The 20,000-nt window shown below is 38.1% G+C and overlaps 1 protein-coding gene across 1 annotated transcript in view; it reads left to right on the forward strand.

Moving 5' to 3' along the window:
• Positions 1–6,032: 6,032 nt before the first annotated feature.
• The window catches only part of myo7aa (myosin VIIAa), a 60,862-nt gene continuing 46,894 nt past the window's right edge, over positions 6,033–20,000 (forward strand). The window contains 7 exon segments of the mRNA XM_029446884.1: positions 6,033–6,137; positions 8,753–8,866; positions 9,083–9,235; positions 12,328–12,512; positions 13,312–13,433; positions 18,299–18,441; positions 19,500–19,613. Of these exon segments, the coding sequence (XP_029302744.1) occupies positions 6,033–6,137; positions 8,753–8,866; positions 9,083–9,235; positions 12,328–12,512; positions 13,312–13,433; positions 18,299–18,441; positions 19,500–19,613 (936 nt within the window).

Here is a 20,000-nt window from a genome sequence, read left to right on the forward strand (position 1 = left end):
TTTCAGCTTTATCTCAAACAACTATGCATAGGGTTACATGAAACAATACAATGAAAACTTTTGTTTAGTTCATAAATATCAATGATTTCTTAACCGGCCCCATGCTTCAGGGGACACAGCGTGAGTTTATACTGGTTGCAGATGTTGTGCCAAGTGATGATGCTAACTGTAATTTTAAATTAGTTTAGAAGACATTTTTATATTCCCACAAAGTCTGTTTGTTTGCTGTTCATCTGTTTATCTGTTTTGTTTAGTGATTGTTTTCTGTCTCTGCTGTGTTCAGTGCCGTGTTAAATTCCACTGCGATGGACAGCTGGTATTCAGTTCATTCATTCATTCAGCTGCTCTCTCTCTCATTTACTGGACAACCACAAAGAGAACTGCTCTGTGTGTGTGTGTGTGTGTGTGTGTGTGTGTGTGTGTGTGTGTGTGTGTGTGTGTGTGTGTGTGTGTGTGTGTGTGTGTATGTGTCAGAGAGAGAGATAGTGTGAACAATCAGCAATATTAGCCCATACAGGACATAAGAACAAACACAATTACTTCTTCTTTAACTTGACTGCTCTGTTGGCTGATTGCAGTATTACTGCTTTTACTGGAGTAAAGAATCTGAATACTTCTTCCACCTCTGACTATTTCTTTAATAATAATGTTTTCCCAGCATACTTGCTGTGTCTACTTGCTGTGTCTACTTGCCGTCTTTGTGGAGGCCTAATAGAGAGTAAATGTTAATGCTAATTGTCCACTGAAGCAGAAAGGTGAGCCTGTCTGTCTGTCTTTTTATGGGCGAGTTTATTCAGTGACAAATAACAGCTTGTCTTTATATCTCACCCTGTGACCTTTGACTTATCTAAATGATCAATCTAAATGCAAATGAGTTGAGCTGGAAGTGCCTTTATCAATCATATGGCCTCTTAATAGCGCTCTTCTGTCCGCCTGCCTTGAAACGCTCCTAACTCTAAAGTAATTGGATTAATTTGAGTCTCAGCGTCCTGTGATTGTCTAAATGATCCTTCAGAGTCTTTTTCATTTTCAAAGGAACAACACACTGCTACAAAAAGTGTAACTGCAAGTCAAACAAAAAGTTTCATAAACACCAGCAGATGGCAGACCCGTACCTGAAGAAGACCTCTCACCAGATAGTGTGCCGTCTGCAGTGCACACTTACACATCTTGGAGGGAGTTTGTATAACTTGTAGTGAACCTGGTGCACATTGAGGGTAACAAGATATTACAAAGCTGCAGTTAGAGAGACTGAGCTGAAATTACAGATAATGAATATCCATTTGTGTGTTTATTAAATGTCTGGTGGGACATTTGTTACAGAGCTCTCCGGAAAAATAGTAATAATAATAACTTTTAAAATAAATCTTTGAAGTGGCAATATTTTTCTTATGGAATTGATCACATGACTCTGGCTCTTTATTTACAACTCTCAGCTCATAGTTTTGGTTTCCTGGCACACAACTTCACTGTTTTAGTTCACTCTCACGTTCTCATAGTGTTGTTTTCGGCCCCAGTAAGCCACTGTCCACTTCCTGCTCGGCAGCAAACAACAGACAGACACAGTTAGAGACTAGCTGGTGAACATAGTGGAGCATTTAGCAGCTGTAGAGACAGCTAGTTCTCTCAGGAGTTGGTTGACCAAAAACAGAGCTACAGAAAGAGTGAATATAGAATTTATAATCTCCATGGGGCCATTGACCAATGATAATGTTGTTTAATATTTGCAGAATGTGTAAATAGGTAACTGTTTGCTAACATGTTCACCATATCAATTAAAAAAAACATGTTACATCAGTGTTGTTGCCTCTTTCCCCAGGTTTGAGAATATGTTCAGGATATTCATTTATCATTAGTGGAAATGTTAAATATATATGAAAATGTTGTATGCCTTTATTAGTGATAATAGATGTATTACAGGGAGTTAGGGCGATGGAGAGATGGGGAGGTTGTGGTTTATGGAAGGCGTCTCAAACCTAAACCACTTGTTCTATCTGTCCTCTAGGTGGTTTGTTACCTTTCCACACAGGAGTGACATGAGCAGGCGTAAGTGAATACCCGGCTCATGTCTGGCCTGAATTATTTACCTGAAGAAAGAGATGATGAGAACACTCACCCACCCACCGCAGGCAGCATGAACATTACATCACTGCTGTCCTGCTAACACCACACTGACGCTGTGGCTTGTCTCAGTCATGTTGGTACAAAGCACGGTGTGTGTGAGATTATAGCAGTAGTCACGGTTGAAGTCCTTTTCTTAGATTCTGTCCTGTGTGATGTATAAAATATACTGCAGCTGCTGGGAAAAATCTTTATGTTTAGCAGCATGGATTTAGAGAGTTAAGAGTTTCAGGGCAGTGGTGTAACAAGTATTCTGATACATCAGTGTTTCCCCTACCACAGCACCCCTATATATATACATTTATCTTACTTTTACTGTTATTATTTTAGGCACTGGTGTTAGTATTACTTCTTATACACTTAATATGTATTACTCTAATGTGTTTTTTATCCTTATGTCTTAACTTTTGAGCAATCTCTGGCACAATAATTTCCTTCGAGATTAATAAAGTTCTGTAATAAGTGAAGAAATACTGTTAGAAGTAAAAGTCCTGCATTCAAAATGTTACTAAAGTAAAAGTACAAAAATATCAGCATCAAAATATACTTGAAGTACCAAAAATAAAAGTACAGAGTGGCCCGTTTCAAAAGCATACATATTATATTACATTACAGGTCGTTTAGCAGACGCTCTTGTCCGGAGCGACTTACAGTGAACTAACTCTTAGGCTACCAGCCATCATGGTTTTCAGAACAAATGCTTTGAAGGAGAAATAAAGCGAATTTATGTATTTTGCAGCAACGATGCGTAGAAAACATTTACCTTTAATGCATGATGGCTTCCCCAAACCAAACCTCAAGCCTGGTAGCTGAAAATGAACCACTCTACTGGGTCATGAATTATCATGGCCGTCTCCATTTGCTGTCGTGTCTGGTTAGTTGACCTTGGGGATTCATCTATAAATGACTTGTGTAAAAAGCCTCTCAATGTGAGACTGATGATGGGAGAATGCTGTCATGAAAGACACTCTCAGCTAAATGTTTGTTTGAGGAAAATGCAGGTCAACCAGTGAGCCATGAAACAATTGTTTGCATTTTTACAGTATCAGCTCTTAGTCAATAACTTTTTATTTATTTATTTTTATACAGCAAACCTATCCAGTCGTCTTTTTCTCCCTTGCATCTTTTTTTTGTCATTATTTTTAGTGTTTGTGATTTATCCCCCAGATTAGAGTGAGTATAGTACAAAGGTCATGTGTCAGATCCAAACTAACATAACTGTATTGCTTTATGATGCTATACATACTCCTTTCAAAATCCTCATATTATTTGGGCCAGTTGCAGGACATGGTTGCTGAATAGTGGTTTGCTACCTTTCATTCATCCTAAAGCAGACATATTTTGGTTTTATTTGTAGTTTTGTAATTTATTTGACAAGTTATTAGTTAAGAAAACAAATAATCGATAGAAAAGCACTTTGACTTCAGTGTCGTCTCGATAAGACTATCAGTTACCAAGCTCATCTAAATTATATCAACCTGCACATCAGCACATGTGCTGTCATGTATAGGAGGGAGAAAGAGGTGAAGAAAAAGAAAGACAGAAGAAGAAATATAAAAGGGGAGACATAAAAAACAGACACCAAACAGATCCTCTGTGTTAAATAATTCAACATGTGGTTTCTGATAGTTTGCCGTTGGCCCCGCTCTCTCTTTGCTCTGTTACAGGCTGTGTGTGTGTGTGTGTGTGTGTTTGTGTGTGTGTGTGTGTGTGTGTGTGTGTGTGTGTGTGTGTGTGTGTGTGTGTGTGTGTGTGTGTGTGTGTGTGTGTGTGTGTGTGTGTGACAGGTGCTTGGTGGTGTAATGTTCAGATGGCTCAGTTTGCCAGACGGAGTATTTACTTAATTAAACTGACATATATGTAACACACACTCAAAAAACGTTCATCGCAGAACCAAAGCTAAATGCTAGCATCCTCACAATGACAATGGTTAGCATGTTGATGTTATTCTCTGTGCTAATTTAGTATGTTAACATGTTAACATTTGGAAATGGGCAGCTCTTATATATACAGCACTCGGGGAGCAGTGTGGGGGTCCGGTGCCTATAAAATGCACCTCAGCCGTGCTCAGAAAGAGAACTGGCGCCTCTAAAAGTTCCAGTCCTCCTTACTAGAAGTGTGGACTCGTACTCCGGTTCCCAAGCCAATTCCCTACGGACTGAGCTACTGCCGCCCCCATTTGATAATCAGTACTGAACACAAAGCACAGGTGAGGCAGTCAAAGATATTACAGTTCATCCTCAGGGGACGATGAATGTATGTACCAAATTTCACAACAATTCATCCAACAGTTGTCGAGACATTTGCATAAAAAACACAACCTGCTGGCAGTGGAGTAACTAAAACAGACAAATGTAGTTTAGTAAAAAGTACAATATTTGTATTTGAGATGTAGTGGAGTAGAACAGTGATTCTCAAAGGGGGCCTGCCATTTGCACTAATAAAACTAGGTAGCTAGCTAGCAGGCGAGCAAGGAGAAATATTTGACTCGGTCCACATTACTAGTGACGCCCAAACTAGCTAAATTGAGATAATATGGAGACAGTTATTTTGAGTATGGTTTTAAGAGCGACAGGGGACCAAACGTTTGCCATGCGAGCAAACAAAGCCATCAGTCAAGCTAAAGCGACATCTGATTACAAAGCACCCGGAATATATTTTTTACATTACAGGTCATTCATCAGACGCTCTTATCCAGAGCAACTTCCAGTGAACTAAGTACAGGGACAGTCTCCCTGGAGCAGCTCAGGGTTAAGTGCCTTGCTCAGGGGCACAATGGTGGCAGACCAGATCAAATTGAAACGGGTTTCTGTTTATCACTATGAAACAGGTTTGAAGTATTCAGGTTGATAAGTATTACAATACAAAGTTCCAATGGCATCTCAGAGTACAAATGGACTTGGCATATGTTTAATCGGTGTAAGGATAATTTATTCATTTTATTTTATTTCATTTATTTTCAGGGACAATGCACAGTAATCAACATCATTGTAAATGTGCTATAGCCAACAGGCACATTTTCAACGGCTTTCCTTCCCTGATGTTAAATTGTCCATCAAAACAACAAATAAAACACACAACATAAGAAAATAGAATAGGGAGGTCCTTGGGAAGCTTTCTCCCCTGTTTTGGGTCCCTAGCCGAAGAAAGTTTCATAAAAGCGATAGACTAAAGTAAAGTACAAGTACTTCAAAATTGTATTTAAGTACAGTTACTACAGGAGTACAGGTAGTATACAAATAGACTTAGGCTATTGCCCTTACTTTTTCTTAGTCATTAAACACAGTTCATTACCTGCAGAATTGACAGTAAGACTGTAGTGTTTTTATCTCTTCAGAAATCCAACACCACAGGACTGAGGAGGAAGTGACTTGTTGTTGCCATGGGCGACAGGGGAGGTTATGGGGGGCTGGGTTAACAAAGTGTGAGTGTGATAGAGAGAGAGGGAGAGAGAGAGCAGGATTGTCCCAAAATGTTACTGCAGTGGAAACTTCAAAGTGATCTGAAAATGATCAGAAGGCTGGATTTTAGTTGCTGTTTTTAAATCCTCAAAGTGGACAAGAAATATACAGAGAGACGGGACTGAAGGTCACAAACCAGCAAGTTTAACCCGTTGTAAGATGTTTCATATTGGACCTGTTTTTCTTGACTTCATCACTTAAAGAGCATTTCAACTTTTTTAGATGACCCCAGGGAAGAGAAACAGAGGTGTGATCTGCTGGAATTTAATCTGTGATGAATTAAAATCATTCACCTGCGTGTGTAAGGAAGAAATGATACAAACATCGGATCCATTTCCACACCTTTCCACCTGCACCTGTGGATTTTTTTTCCATGTCTGTGTTGGATAGAAGTCTGCTCACATCAGATATCATTGTCAGAGTGTACAAGTTTGTACCGTGCACGCAAAGATGTACAAGCGTCAGGAATATGTGGAACTTTATGAGAAGGATCTGGCCAAATGGGCGCTGCTACGCAATGTTAACACTGTGATGAAACAAAGCACACTGCTGCTGGTATGCAACTCAGTGTGTGTGTGTGTGTTAGTGTGCGTATGTGTGAAAGTGTTTTAAGTTTCATGAGTCATAATTATATGTCTTTATATGGGATTTGTGTTGCTTAAGACATGTGCGTGTGTTCCCTTGTTTCATGCATCAAATATGAATTATATTTGTGTGTGGCATTGTGTGTGTGTGTGTGTGTGTGTGTGTGTGTGTGTGTGTGTGTGTGTGTGTGTGTGTGTGTGTGTGAGAGAGAGAGAGAGAGAGAGAGAGAGAGAGAGATGCTGTCTTATTTTAAATGACATAACTGTATGTTAAAATAATTATTCATGAATCACAAGAATGTGGTTTTCTGTTTTGGATCCATTGTGAGTCACAAATCCTAATTGTATATCTGAAAACTGTGTTTAAGTTTTTAACGTACGTGTGTGTGTGTGTGTGTGTGTGTGTGTGTGTGTGTATGTGTGTGTGTGTGTGTGTGTGTGTGTGTGTATGCGTGTGCGTGTGTGTTATTAAAAACTGTGGCACAAAGACAACAATTTGTGGCCATGTTTGTGAGCAACACAAAGCATATCTCTACTGTTCCTCCAAGGAATAGTTACACATTTTGGGCAATATGCTTATTCTTATGAAGAGCTTCTTAAGATGCTTGATGTCATTTTCATATCTTTCCTTTAAATATAAGGCTATATATATATATATATATATATATATATATATATATATATATATATATATATATAGCCAGTAGCCGTTTAACTTAGCTCAGCATAAAGACAGAGAACCTGTAAAAGGTAACACAGTGTACCTACCAGCACCTCCAGACTGTCTTCAGACCGACTTTATCTCTATGTGGAAATACGATTGCCCTTGTGATAACTTTCCAGAGTAATAGAACCCGGTCTCATAGTAGTATTCATATAGTATTATAAACCACTTTGCAGTGTTTTGGCATCTGATTAGCCTTCAAACTCATGGATCTGTTATTCAAACTGAACGTCCTGTATTGTGTTTCTTGTACTTTACTTGAGTAATGCTACTTTATACTTCTACTCACCATTCTGAAACAAATATTGTACTTTTTACTCCACTACATGTTTTTTGAAAACCTTTTTGGAAAGTGTTTGTTTAACGTACCTTTTAAAGATAGCGTTGGCTGTGAACGACAAACGCAAACAGCTAACTGTTAATGATAAACAGAAGCTGTGTACTTAGCCATTGTTTTTGCAGGTTTTAGAAAAAATCTGAGTTTGGATGATTCAGAGCATACAGATGGACAGCTGAGAAGTGCACTATGCTGCAGGTGTGACTTGAGAGGTGTTTAGGCACCTTGTGGTGACTAACCCCAAGTCTTAACCTCTCATGCTTTACTACAGTATTACATTCAAGTCACAGACAGTCCCATAGTAATCATTTGTATATTTGCATCTTTAGGAAACCCCAGAAACTTACTGCTGTTTTGAAGATATTTTCTATGGATCTAGTTTAAAAATATATTGCATCCACTGCACAATAAAATGGATTACGAACCTGTTGACTTTATTTCCTGCCCAGCTGGAAATTACATAATGTTCTTGCTGTTTTTGTACAAGACAAGAAAAATACTAACGTAATGTTTTGTATGTAAATCAACACGTTTTTCTTTAGAATTTAGCTTTACCTTTTAAATTAAGCAAAGACAATCATTTCCGGGTGCAATCTTTTATTAGGATAAGGAAACTTGGGAAAGGTTATAAAAAAAAAGCGGAAACATGATTTATTTTCTCCAGATGTTTGGAAAAAGCTTCAGAACAGCAGTTTTGTTTGTTTAACCCCCACCTGGGTTTTAAAAGATTGCTGTTGGAGTCCATTGTAACCGACTACCTGCATCCTGGAGGGAGTCACTTTACATAGTTAGACAGGAATGTTTATGCAAACGCTTCTGATGTGTGCAGTAGATGTCTGTACTAACCCTTCTTTCCTCTCCTACATCACGACTGTCCGCTGGTAAGATGTCCTCCCTGTCCACCTCAACAAATTCCTGGTACACATTTTGTGTGTTGACCTTTCCAGAAGCTTCCAGTCCAGCTGGAATGTCTGCCTGGATCAGGAGATCATCTGGGGTTGATTTCACCTTTTCAGACTGCACTTAGTTAACTAACCCTGCAGAGTCTTCAAGGTTAACTTCGGTATTTTCAACTTTATTTATTTATTTATTGTTTTCCCCAAAAAACATGGGACAATAGGGTCCAGGTTGAAAAATACAGAAGTTACCCTTTAATGTAACACCTTCAGTCAAGTAAAGGAAATAAAGAGTAAGATGATATGAGGGCTTATTTAACCCACAGTCTGCTTGGGTTAAGAGGTTTCTCATGTGTCCACACTGCAGTAAGCCTGGTCTAGGTGCAGTGTGAAAATGGTTATGATTCAGTTATTTAATATTGATTGTATTCTAATCATGGGGCTGATCAACCTCTATGCTTGAATAAAGACATGGTTACTTTATGGTTCTGATTACTCATGCAATCGTCCTTATTTCTGTTATTTTGACATTCATTTCAAATTTTGATTCTTTCTCTGATGGTAATTCGACTAAATTATGATCCATATCACAATCCTGGTTTTGGTCTTAGTATTTCATTACTTTCCAGGGCGACTATGTCTGGTTGGACTTGAAGACCGGTCGGGAGTTTGAGGTGCCGGTCGGTGCAGTGGTCAAACTCTGCGACTCAGGACAGATCCAGGTGCTGGATGATGAAGGAAATGTAAGTGCTGCAACACTTCTTTGTTACAAAAAGTTATTTTATTTGTATTAGTTTTTTAACCATAGTTTCCGTTACGCTTTGGTTTAGTTTAGTTTCTTAGAGGATCGTCTTAATTTAGTTTTAGTTTACTAACACAAATGTTCACTGCTGATTTCTGCTTTAGTTTTAGTTTCATTTTCCTATAATAACCCTGCTTCCCTCCCTCTTCCCCACCAGGAGCACTGGATCTCCCCTCAGAATGCAACCAACATCAAGCCAATGCATCCCACCTCCATCCACGGTGTGGAGGATATGATCCGCCTGGGAGACCTCAACGAAGCTGGCATCCTCCGCAACCTGCTCATCAGATACAGAGACAAACTCATATATGTGAGTATAACGCATTACTGTTCGTATACTACTACTGCACACGGATACTGATATACTTCACAACTATAACCTGCTCATGAAAACATTTATGCGCACACGCATGTGATCTATGCGAAGGAGAGTAGATGAAGTAAACACGCTTTGGTGCTCGCAGTACTACCGATGAAATATGGCCAAGGCCGGGTTAAAGTGTAATCCACATGTTTATGTATTGCTATGTTTTAACTGCATGGTAGCAGAGCCGAGCCATGCGATGGAAACACAACACAAGAGTAGCGTAGCGAGTGTGTGGTTGAGCAAGAGAGAGAGAGAGATCGATGGTGGATGAGCTCAGAGCAGACAGCTGTTGGCGAACAGAGCAGAGAAGAAATTGACAGTAAAGTTGTTAAGTGGTAGTAAATGTACAGTGTAGTTGGTCTATGCAAACATGCTGCACCTCAGACCACAACCAGGAAGCTGAAGTAGGAATGGTTGACAACATGTCTACAAGATGCTTTGAGTTATCTCGATATGTTTTGAGCGGTAGAGCCATAATCACTGTGCACTTCAGTTTGTGTGATTTGTTACTGTAACTGACTGGATCGGTAAGATTCATATTTATTGTTCATATATTCTTGTTCATACCAGGCCTGTTGTTCAGCCGGGCATTGTTTTTGTTTTTTTTGCCCACAATAATCCTGTAGTAAAACTCTGACATTGTGACAACATATAAAATATAGAATAAAATAAAATATATTTTTTGGTATACAGGTGATTAAAGCAATTTTTTTATGTAAACAGGAATGTAGTAAATGTATATAATAAAAATAATGATACAATTCATTTATATAGTGCTTTTCTAAATACTCAAAGACGCTTTACAATAATAAAAAAAACATTTCATAAAAACATACAAACAAACATACATACAACAATTTGAGAATATAAATTGAAATGTGTAATGAGAAGTAATAAATATGTATACACAGAGATGTAAACAGTAAAGTAAAGTATATAAATGTTGAATGGTTTATAAACTATAACAGTAATGTCTTACCTTAGTCCATTCATAATTACAATCCCACCAACACTGCTGCGTTATCTTTTTGCCTCCTTAAGGCCTACTAAAGCTTTTATACCTTTACGCAGGGCTAACACCCTCCCAGAGTTACTTCACAAGTCCAACCTCATGCGTCGGTCGTTAGCTGTTTTTCTGCTCTCTCCTCAATTTCTTGCTTCTTCATTTAGATGTTTCTCTCTCCCACTTCCTTCTTCCCTTTTTTTCCTGTTTCCTCTGAAGACAAACTGTGGTGGCAGGGTAAGTCAGCTCCTGCACGTCAAGCATGGCTGGAGAGAGAGACCGCCTCAGATGGAAATAACGCACTTAATACATGTATTTAATGCACACCTTTAATGCAAAACCTGCAAGGCCTCAAATAAACCTTTTGCTGTAGCTTAGCTGTATCTGTAAACTGCATGAATGTTGCACTTTTTGAATGTTTCATGTTAGCAGTGATCTGTCTCATACACAATCCTGGGTTTCCTTTAAAAACGTGACAAAAGCTAGCAGTACATTTTGTAAATAAAAGCCGGTAGTGTACAATTTAGTCAGATGTGTCATCTCAATATGAAATGAAACTCACCGTTTACTTGGTTTTGCTCTGTATGAACATTGCATCTTCATTTTTGTGATAAGTGACTGCTCTCATTGAGTGTGACATACTGTACACTCAACATTGTAGTATTTAGTGTCTTTATTATTATTATTATTATTATTATTATTATTATTATTATTATTATTATTATTATTATTATTATTATTATCTATATATAAACTGAATAAGTTTGAGAGCAAAACTATCAGCACTGCAATAAAAAGATTGTTTTATTGTAATTAAAAATATATTGATGCAAATCCAAAAGATTTGTAAGAAAATCCATAAGTTTTCTTCACAAATCCCAAAGCTTTGTTTTTTGGTGAGCTGAATCTTGTGGACTGAAAGATGTAAGACACTGCCTCTATAGGCCAGTCTCGATCAGAGTGACAACTTGGCAACATCTGATTGAAAGAGGGAGTTTTAATGGTGTGTGTTCGGGACTCGGGGCTGGGAATGATGTCACACCCGAGTTGACTGAGTTCCATTAACAAATTGAAAAAATAATTGCTTTGTTAGCCATAGAAATACCAGTTGGATGCAACCTTGATAACGCATTACGTAATATTTCTATCTCATACAAACACTGTAACGACATGTCTACAGATAGAAGTTGGACAACACTGTGTGCATGACTGATTTAATAAGATGGAACAATGACAGAAGTGCTACTAAACAGTATATTACTATGGCTTTCACTTATTTAATGTGCCGTGCAGCCTTTTCAGATTTAGAGGTCGTGAGGTTCTCCTGACTTTCTGAGTCGGAAATCGACTTCAGGGGGCGTTCCAATTTCTGATTGGGAACTCAGGAATTCCAACTTCCTAGTACAACTGCAATGCACCATAAAGTCCTCAAAACTCCAGTCTCATTTAGAGCAAAACTTTGGGATTTTCAAACAAAACTTTTAGATTTCTTCTCGTATACCTCCACAATGAACGAATAAGGCAAAAATGCAGAAAAGTCTTGATGAATTGAAATATTTAACAACAGCAAAATTATATCAAAAATATCTGTTTACAAACTCTCACACAACTTGTGCAGTATAACTATTTAAAACACTTAGGACTCGTCCACACTTGTACAGATGTGTAGCACCGCCTACGCAGGAATGAGACTGTTGATGTGGAACGTTTTAGTGAAAATGTATGTTTCGGAAGTAGTGAGCATACGACTGGATAAATGAGACTTGGATTATACTGCATGAGATTTGTGAGAGTTTGTACACGGGTGTTTTAATATTTTTGCCTTTTTTAAATGCTGCCTCCGTCTACTTCAATACATCATGACTTTCCTCTGTTTTTGGATTCTTCGTTCACCATGGAAGCATGCAAGAAAAATAACATTTTCTTCAAGAATTCAAGATAACACGGGTGAGTAGTTGCTATACAAATTGTCATTTTGTGACTGAGGTTTTCCTTTAAAAAGCCGTAATGAATCTTTCCTCTCTGTGTGCAGACATACACCGGCTCTATTCTGGTGGCCGTCAACCCCTACCAGCTGCTGCCCATCTACACGGCGGACCAGATCCGCCTCTACACCAACAAGAAGATTGGCGAAATGCCCCCCCACATCTTTGCCATTGCTGACAACTGTTACTTCAACATGCAGAGGAACAATCGCGACCAGTGCTGTATCATCAGGTAGGAAAGAGTTCAGACTGCAGCTAGAAGGTCTGAGTTTTATCCACAATGTCTGTTGGTTCAAAACTTTGGTCCAGAGTGAAATATCTCGCCACCTATTGGATGGATTACTGTGCATTTTGATTTGCCAAATGCTTTTGATTATGATAAAGTACCTCCAACACGCAACACTCATTAAGTGATTATAAGGCAGTTGTGCCCTGGACAGCGACACATTAAAGCCCCTCACTCCTCCTACAAAAGAGCCAGACCCCCAGACTGAAAGAGACACTGATAACACAAATCAAACTGAAGCTTACATTTCAATTCTGCTTGTGGTTACTTTCACTGTATCTGATTTGCACAATGACCTCAGAGTGACATTAGAAAACTCCAGTGACATTATCACACACACTGGCGGTGCACATTAACACACTGCTCAGAAAGGTGAGAGGATTTAAATAAACCTCGGGCATCATATTTTTCAAATCTACCAACCAAAATCTGAATTAATAAATAATAGTCAAAAAGTCATGTACTGATAGTTGGTCCATAGTGCTTGGTCTGGCAATATATTGTTTAAATAGTTATTTCCTTTTAACAGTAATATCTATATTTACCAAGTATATATATTTTCTGTTTCCTGATTTATAAGACAAAGTTCTTACATAGTATAGAGATTTGTGTTGAACACTGGTGCAAAGAAAAAGTTAGTTTGTTGTCAAAGAAAGGCTTTTGTTCGGAAAAACAGTGTGTGTGTGTGTGTGTGTGTGTGTGTGTGTGTGTGTGTGTGTGTGTGTGTGTGTGTGAAATGTATTAGTGGTGAGTCTGGAGCAGGGAAGACCGAAAGCACAAAACTGATCCTTCAGTTCCTGGCAGCAATCAGCGGGCAACACTCCTGGATAGAACAGCAGGTCCTGGAGGCAAACCCTATACTAGAAGGTGGGAACACACACACTCACACTCGCACACACACACGCACACACACACGCACGCACGCACGCACGCACGCACGCACGCACACACACACACACACACACACACACACACACACACACACACACACAGTAAACTGTATATGCTTGAATATACATTATTCAGAAGAAATACTTAATCTTTTCACGACATGATGAGTGGCTCTGCCCGGTGCGTTCAAAGGGCTTAGACTTCTGTGTGAGAACAGCCATTTAAAAAGACTCAAGTTAGGTTGAACTCCTGGACAAGAGGATAAAATATTCTTGTCCTATGTGCATAAATATGTAACAAGAGAAACAATAGTTACATAATTAAAGTACAACATAAATGTAATTGTAATCTGTTGCATCTACTGAGAAAAATATATATATAATTAAATTACAGTGACTAATCAAAATATTGGTGATTACTAAGGTCTTATAACATCCAAATATATTATTTTTGCAAAGAATCTAATATGTAAAATATAACACTTATTCTGTTGCTTTGCATCTTTTGGACAAAAAGAAATGCCTTTTGGTATATTTCCGTAAAACGCAGGCCATACGATATATCGGCAATACGTTGATATAAATTAAGGGTAAGTTGTGATTGTTTGAAGGACGCAGACGATATGCCGAACACGCCAGACATACGGCCCTGTTACACAGTTCTGTATGAAACATGCCGGCGTATATGAAAATTAACTCAAAATGTGTCAGAGTCCAAATACGTCCAACTTTTCCACAGCGGTGTTGTAGCTGACGTATACATAACAAATACAAAACAAATTATTATACGTATGTCAAACATTGATAGCGTATCACTTACTTATTTAAAACGTAGAGCGTCTGGCCAACGGAGCTGGAAAAGTGCCATCTGGTTCACGTCATGCTGATGCTGGAGAACGGCTAACATGCTGAACGCTAGCTGTACTGTAGAAACACGTTTAATACGTTACTCCGTCGTCAGGTATAAGCTTAACATAGGGTAGGAATAGGGTATCCACTCGTCATCGATTAATTGGCTGAAGGATTCACCGTCAGCTGACGTAGCCGATATATAACGTACCACTAACGTAGTCACGTAGGTATTCACGTACTATATTTACGTAGGTAAATATTCACGTACGTATTCCGTATTCACGTATGTCTAACTTAACGTAACGTCTGCATATCTTATGAAGCACACGTCGGGTACGTCCGGTACTACTTATACCTTACCTTATATCAACGTACCCCAGCGTAACACAGTGAGCTCTTAATGAATACTACTTATACCTTACCTTATATCAACGTACCCCAGCGTAACACAGTGAGCTCTTAACGAATACTACTTATACCTTACCTTATATCAACGTACCCCAGCGTAACACAGTGAGCTCTTAACGAATACTACTTATACCTTACCTTATATCTACGTACACCAGCGTAACACAGTGAGCTCTTAATGAACACTACTTATACCTTACCTTATATCAACGTACACCAGCGTAACACAGTGAGCTCTTAATGAATACTACTTATACCTTACCTTATATCTACGTACACCAGCGTAACACAGTGAGCTCTTAATGAACACTACTTATACCTTACCTTATATCAACGTACACCAGCGTAACACAGTGAGCTCTTAATGAATACTACTTATACCTTACCTTATATCTACGTACCCCAGCGTAACACAGTGAGCTCTTAATGAATACTACTTATACCTTACCTTATATCAACGTACACCAGCGTAACACAGTGAGCTCTTAATGAACACTACTTATACCTTACTTTATATCAACATACACCAGCGTAACACAGTGAGCTCTTAATGAACACTACTTATACCTTACTTTATATCAACGTACACCAGCGTAACACAGTGAGCTCTTAATGAATACTACTTATACCTTACCTTATATCTACGTACACCAGCGTAACACAGTGAGCTCTTAATGAATACTACTTATACCTTACTTTACCTTATATCAACGTACACCAGCGTAACACAGTGAGCTCTTAATGAATACTACTTATACCTTACCTTATATCAACGTACACCAGCGTAACACAGTGAGCTCTTAACGAATACTACTTATACCTTACCTTATATCTACGTACACCAGCGTAACACAGTGAGCTCTTAATGAATACTACTTATACCTTACCTTATATCAACGTACACCAGCGTAACACAGTGAGCTCTTAATGAATACTACTTATACTTACCTTATCAACGTACACCAGCGTAACACAGTGAGCTCTTAATGAATACTACTTATACCTTACCTTATATCTACGTACACCAGCGTAACACAGTGAGCTCTTAATGAATACTACTTATACCTTACCTTATATCTACGTACACCAGCGTAACACAGTGAGCTCTTAACGAATACTACTTATACCTTACCTTATATCAACGTACACCAGCGTAACACAGCGTGCTCTTAATGAATACTACTTATACCTTACCTTATATCAACGTACACCAGCGTAACACAGTGAGCTCTTAATGAATACTACTTATACCTTACCTTATATCAACATACACCAGCGTAACACAGTGAGCTCTTAATGAATACTACTTATACCTTACCTTATATCAACGTACACCAGCGTAACACAGCGTGCTCTTAATGAATACTACTTATACCTTACCTTATATCAACGTACACCAGCGTAACACAGTGAGCTCTTAATGAATACTACTTATACCTTACCTTATATCTACGTACACCAGCGTAACACAGTGAGCTCTTAATGAATACTACTTATACCTTACCTTATATCTACGTACACCAGCGTAACACAGTGAGCTCTTAATGAATACTACTTATACCTTACCTTATATCTACGTACACCAGCGTAACACAGTGAGCTCTTAATGAATACTACTTATACCTTACCTTATATCAACGTACACCAGCGTAACACAGTGAGCTCTTAATGAATACTACTTATACCTTACCTTATATCTACGTACACCAGCGTAACACAGTGAGCTCTTAATGAATACTACTTATACCTTACCTTATATCAACGTACACCAGCGTAACACAGTGAGCTCTTAATGAATACTACTTATACCTTACCTTATATCAACGTACACCAGCGTAACACAGCGTGCTCTTAATGAATACTACTTATACCTTACCTTATATCTACGTACACCAGCGTAACACAGTGAGCTCTTAATGAATACTACTTATACCTTACCTTATATCTACGTACACAGCGTAACACAGTGAGCTCTTAACGAATACTACTTATACCTTACCTTATATCTACGTACACCAGCGTAACACAGTGAGCTCTTAATGAATACTACTTATACCTTACCTTATATCAACGTACACCAGCGTAACACAGTGAGCTCTTAATGAATACTACTTATACCTTACCTTATATCAACGTACACCAGCGTAACACAGTGAGCTCTTAACGAACACTACTTATACCTTACCTTATATCTACGTACACCAGCGTAACACAGTGAGCTCTTAATGAATACTACTTATACCTTACCTTATATCAACGTAAACCAGCGTGTTGCCGATATTTTGTATACGTCATATTTTTGTATACGTTATGCATTCGTCTGATACATTTTGTATAAGTAAGTGATACTCTATCAATAGGTTAGACATGCGTATCTGTAAATGTTCACTTTTCTGATCCGATGAAAAGTTGGACGTATTTGGACTCTGACAAATGTTCGTATGCGCCTGCATACGTTTCTCTCATACGGATATGTGTGACAGGGCCTTTACAAGGAGCTGTCTCTACGTCCAGACAGGTCCATTCAGTCAAATCAATGCACATTGCTCTAAGCAACCTCAATGACTGTGACCAGCCGACCAAGCCAAGGCTGCTGCTGACCATGTCGTCAAACAAGAACGTCTTTCACTGCTGGAAATTCAACAATAATTTCCTTTTGATGAAGGAAGCTTGTTTACTAGCAATGATAATGCTGTCAAGTTGGCAGTGGCCCGATTTAAAACAATCGGTAATGGACTACATTTATATAACGCTTTTACAATCTTTGCGACCTCTCAAACCACGTCAGCACGTCACACCGTTGAGCCACAGCCGCTCTGAAATGTAGTTAGTTACATTACTTTGATGAATTAATTAAAATATTTACATTACCTATTACATTTGTATTGGTGTTACTAGTTATCTGTAACCTATTACATTTCAAAACCTTCCCAACACTACAGGTGCACTTTATGTCTAAGCAGGTGATACAAGTCTGATAGCTGTAGATCCCTCTCTCTCTCTGCACACTCTAATCCAGCAGTGTGAATGCTTTACCTAAAAGAAAAACAAACTCTTTAGGTTCTCCGTCATGGAACATAATAAAAGATACACTATGGCTTTTTTTACTATCTTTATTCAAGAGCGTGTTTTTTTATTTGAAGGCATGCCTTCATGAATTCATGTTTAAATGTTGTAATGCTTTCTCTCAAAACCATGCCCTCACACGCACATAGCCCCTGATTGTGCTTAGATTTGTTCTGCTTCTCCTCAAACTGCATGCTGCTCTCAGATTTATCCTCTGCTCTTGGATTTCTGTGCAATAACTCTGTCAAAAGTCCCCAACCAATAGAACGGCAGGTTTAGTGTTGACCAATGAAATGATCCCTACCTCGTTGATGGTGCATTTGCTTTATTTTTAGAGCGTCCCACTAGTTCCCTGGCTTTTTTTTACGACTATTTTACGACGTTTCCTTGAAAATGTTCTTACATGTGAAACCTCATAAAAACACACAACTATGCACAAAAGTACACAAATACAGAGTTATCCATGTGTCCATATGAAACCATCATCATCCCTGGCTCCTATTGTTTCTCTTCCAGCCTTTGGCAACGCTAAAACGATCCGCAATGACAACTCGTCTCGTTTTGGGAAATACATCGACATCCATTTCAACAAGAGAGGAGCCATAGAGGGAGCCAAGATAGAGCAATACCTGCTGGAGAAATCCAGAGTCTGTCGACAGGTACGGCACACGATGATAACACTTGTGAACCTGCTCAAACTTTTAACTCTTCATTGATTTTCTGCAAAATAAAAAACTACGATTTGTCTGGCATTTCAATAACCAAAACATTTGGACAAAACAAACTACTTTTTAAAGCGTATTTTTCAGTTTAAATGTAGAAGCTATTGTGTAGTCACTGTAGGGGCGATGTCTGGTCCATCTCGTGCCCCCAAAAACAAAAACAATCAAAGGTATCTCCTCTTAGAAATTAACATTATCACACTAAAGTTAACCTGCTATGGTTAGTGTTCATTTGTGCACACAAAGAAACACTGTGAGGATTTCAATAATCTTTCAGTACAAAGTAATAAAAGAGGAAGTTTTAGCTGTTAGGTGATCAAATAAAGAATCATTAATTGTTTTCCCCAACAGCAATATCTAGATATCTATATATACACATAATAGCCTGATAATAATCACAATCAGCTTTATTGGTCAAGTATGTGTGCACAATTTGTCTCTTTGTATACCTGATGCTAATAATAATAATAATAATAATAATAATAATAATAATAATAATAATAATAATAATAAAAGTAAATGGGATACAAGGATGTAGTAGTAAGATAACATTATTATAACAGAACTATTTATTTTACATTGAATTATATTTCTTATATCACGATATAACAATCACCATATTACTGCAATATTGTGATTGTTATATTTTAATATTATTTTCTAATATGCATATTTTATGTATTTCATAGCAATGTATTATTCCGTTATAGTGTGTGTGTGCATATGACGTATGCTGCACATATACATAACACTTTATACCTTAATATATTATTAGGTATTATGCATACCTATATACACTGCTGTTGGTTACACCACATGACTCTAAGGTATTTTATTGTAAATATTGTATATTGCTTTTTATATATAATTTTCTTATTTACTTTTTTCATTCAAATAGTAATTTCTCTGTTTTCTCTGTGCGGCTGTAACATGATAATGTTATGTTTTATTTGATGCTATGATGCAACATTTATTTCCATCCCCTCTCTCTGCAGGCCCACGATGAGAGGAACTACCACGTCTTCTATTGCATGCTGAAGGGCATGACTGCAGAGGAGAAGAAGAAACTGGGGCTGAGCAAAGCCACCGACTACACCTACCTGACCATGGTGAGCAATGTGTCACTTCATCCTCACGTTGTGTCAGTCAAGTCATTAGCATGTAGCTGCTCTCCTGTGTTAACATTACATTTCAATCTCAGAGCTGAGCATCTGTTTTAAAAATAAATAAATACCTGATGATCTTTAAAAAATCTGAATGTGGAGACACAACACAATTTCTGTTCTGAAGATATTTCCAGAATCAACAAAATACTTTTTAAACCATCTGGATGTAAAAACATTCTGATTGCTGCTCCATAAAAAGATTTTAAAAACCGTCTTATAATCTTCAGGTGGGGCTGATCCATCTGTGTTAATGTTAAGCGAGAGTTGTAGTCCGTGTACGTTAGTTTGTGGCAGAAGCTGCATGTTTGTCTCAGCTTCCTGGTGGCAGTG

The sequence above is a fragment of the Cottoperca gobio genome, chromosome 13 (genome assembly GCF_900634415.1).
Source record: "Cottoperca gobio chromosome 13, fCotGob3.1, whole genome shotgun sequence".
NCBI lineage: Eukaryota > Metazoa > Chordata > Actinopteri > Perciformes > Bovichtidae > Cottoperca > Cottoperca gobio.